Source organism: Dipteris shenzhenensis, chromosome 1 (assembly GCF_047967505.1).
Source record: "Dipteris shenzhenensis isolate YYH24624 ecotype China chromosome 1, Dip_SZ_1.0, whole genome shotgun sequence".
In the NCBI taxonomy this organism is placed as follows: Eukaryota; Viridiplantae; Streptophyta; class Polypodiopsida; order Gleicheniales; family Dipteridaceae; genus Dipteris; species Dipteris shenzhenensis.
Genome location: NC_141596.1, coordinates 70,866,361 through 70,868,323, shown reverse-complemented (window position 1 = coordinate 70,868,323; position 1,963 = coordinate 70,866,361). Strand labels below are relative to the sequence as shown.

General features: G+C 41.9%; 1 protein-coding gene across 1 annotated transcript; it reads left to right on the top strand.

Moving 5' to 3' along the window:
• Positions 1-224: 224 nt before the first annotated feature.
• On the top strand, positions 225-1,046 carry LOC147906314 (large ribosomal subunit protein eL21x/eL21w). The gene is made up of 2 exons (XM_087377973.1): positions 225-538; positions 637-1,046. Exons 1-2 carry the CDS (start codon positions 302-304, stop codon positions 892-894), a joined length of 495 nt encoding a protein of 164 aa, XP_087234099.1. The 5' UTR covers positions 225-301; the 3' UTR covers positions 895-1,046.
• The last annotated feature ends 917 nt before the right edge of the window (positions 1,047-1,963 follow it).

Sequence of the window (1,963 nt, the reverse complement as noted above, 5' to 3'; positions counted from 1 at the left end):
ATTTCATGCAATAGTCACATTAGCGTCCTACTAGTAATATTTTGCCCACCACACGAAACTCATATACATTTGGTTAAAGACGTTAAAACTACGACTTGTTAAATGTATTTGGTTAGCGTTGTCGTAAAAAATAAATAATGAAGAAATAAAAATAAAACGAGAAAAATAGAATGTATCCTTGGCGTCCGCGATGCCCTAAGTGTTGTGAAGAGACCATTAGGGGTTCCACTTCCATTTGAAGGCCTGTTCCGGTTGGAGGCTGCTGTTGCTGCTCTCCTCTGCTTGTTGCTTGCTTGACACCATGCCTGCCGGCCATGGCCTCAGATCTCGCACCCGTGACCTCTTCTCTCGCCCCTTCCGTCGTAAAGGTTACATCCCCTTGTCCACTTACCTTCGTACCTACCGAATCGGTGACTATGTCGATATAAAGGTCAATGGCGCTGTCCACAAGGGTATGCCGCATAAGTTCTATCACGGCCGCACTGGCGTTATCTGGAATGTTACTAAACGAGCTGTAGGCGTGGAGATGAACAAACAGGTGCCTTGGTACATTGTTTCTCACCGTAGCAGAGCTCTACATGTGAGGTTTTCTGAGCCCTTCTCATAGAATTCTGTGCATGACTATTTGTACTGCAGGTCAGCAATAGGATTGTGAAGAAGAGGATTCATGTGAGGATCGAACATGTGCAACCTTCTCGCTGTAGGGAAGATCTCCTTGCGAGGATTAAGAAAAACGATTTATTGAAGGCTGAGGCCAAAGCCAAGGGCGAGAAGATATCCACAAAGAGGCAGCCTGAAGGCCCCAAGCCTGGTTTCATCGTTGAAGGCGCTACTCTGGAGACTGTGACTCCTATTCCTTACGATGTGGTTAACGATCTTAAAGGAGGATACTAAACTGTACTCTCGGAGAGTCGGAGAGATTTGGTTTCTAAAGATTTTGAGTTTGTGGCAACAGTTTTCTTGTAGACATTGGGCATCTCTGAGCATGTCTGTTCCGGAGAGACACTGTTTGTGTTATCTTTAATGCGAAATGTCATTTCTTGGTCTCAGGGTTTTTATTTTCTATATTTTTTTAATTGTATATTTCAACGCATTCTGAGTCTCTGTGTAAGATTTCAAAGCGTGCACTAATGCGCGTTTTTATTCCGACGCTGATGACGGTTTTCTCGAGGTGCTACCTTTGACATGCCATCTTTTGTATGTCTTATTCGTTCAGGGTGCTTAAGTCGGCATTCCAATTGAAATAAAAAACGAACTAGTTAAAAAACAATGATAATACTTGTGCTTGCGTTGGTGTTTCATTTTGACCTTCGTTCCCTTGTGTTAGCACATGAGCTGTTGTTTCTTTTTATCTTCTTCCCTTTTTTTTCCTTGATGAAATTTAACCAAATCTCTCTCTCTCTCTCTCTCTCCCCCCCCCCTCCCCTTCCCTTTTTAATTCTTATTTTCTGCTTTGTTTCTTCCTTTTTGCTATCAAAGTGTGTTGTTTGGTTGTGGTTTCAAAGCTTAGTTTTGGAATCTTTCAAAATCTGGATGGAAGCTTGTGATTGGGTACTGATGAGAACTTGAGCGTTAGTCAAAATTATGAGTAAATGAGAAAACTCTCTCTCTCTCTCTCTCTCTCTCTCTCTCTCTCTCTCTCCCCCCTTCCCGTTTTAATTCTTATTTTCTGCTTTGTTTCTTCCTTTTTGCTATCAAAGTGTGTTGTTTGGTTGTGGTTTCAAAGCTTAGTTTTGGAATCTTTCAAAATTTGGATGGAAGCTTGTGGTTGGGTACTGATGAGAACTTGAGCGTTAGACAAGAAATGAGTTAAGTAAAACTACTCTTTTTTCACAAATGTTTTAATTTGTGAGCTTGGATGTATTCTAGTATGAAGGTACATGTATATTCCATTTTTCTGGACTCATGAGGGTGCCTCTGAATGCCTTACCCGGAGGCAGTCAATGAGGTCAGTGGCTCTGCT

Bases quoted from the DNA above. Each gene is read 5' to 3' on its own strand.
- LOC147906314 (XM_087377973.1), top strand. From the start codon at position 302: ATGCCTGCCGGCCATGGCCTCAGATCTCGCACCCGTGACCTCTTCTCT. The intron at 539-636 runs GTGCCTTGGTAC...TTTGTACTGCAG, and splicing joins GCGTGGAGATGAACAAACAG to GTCAGCAATAGGATTGTGAA.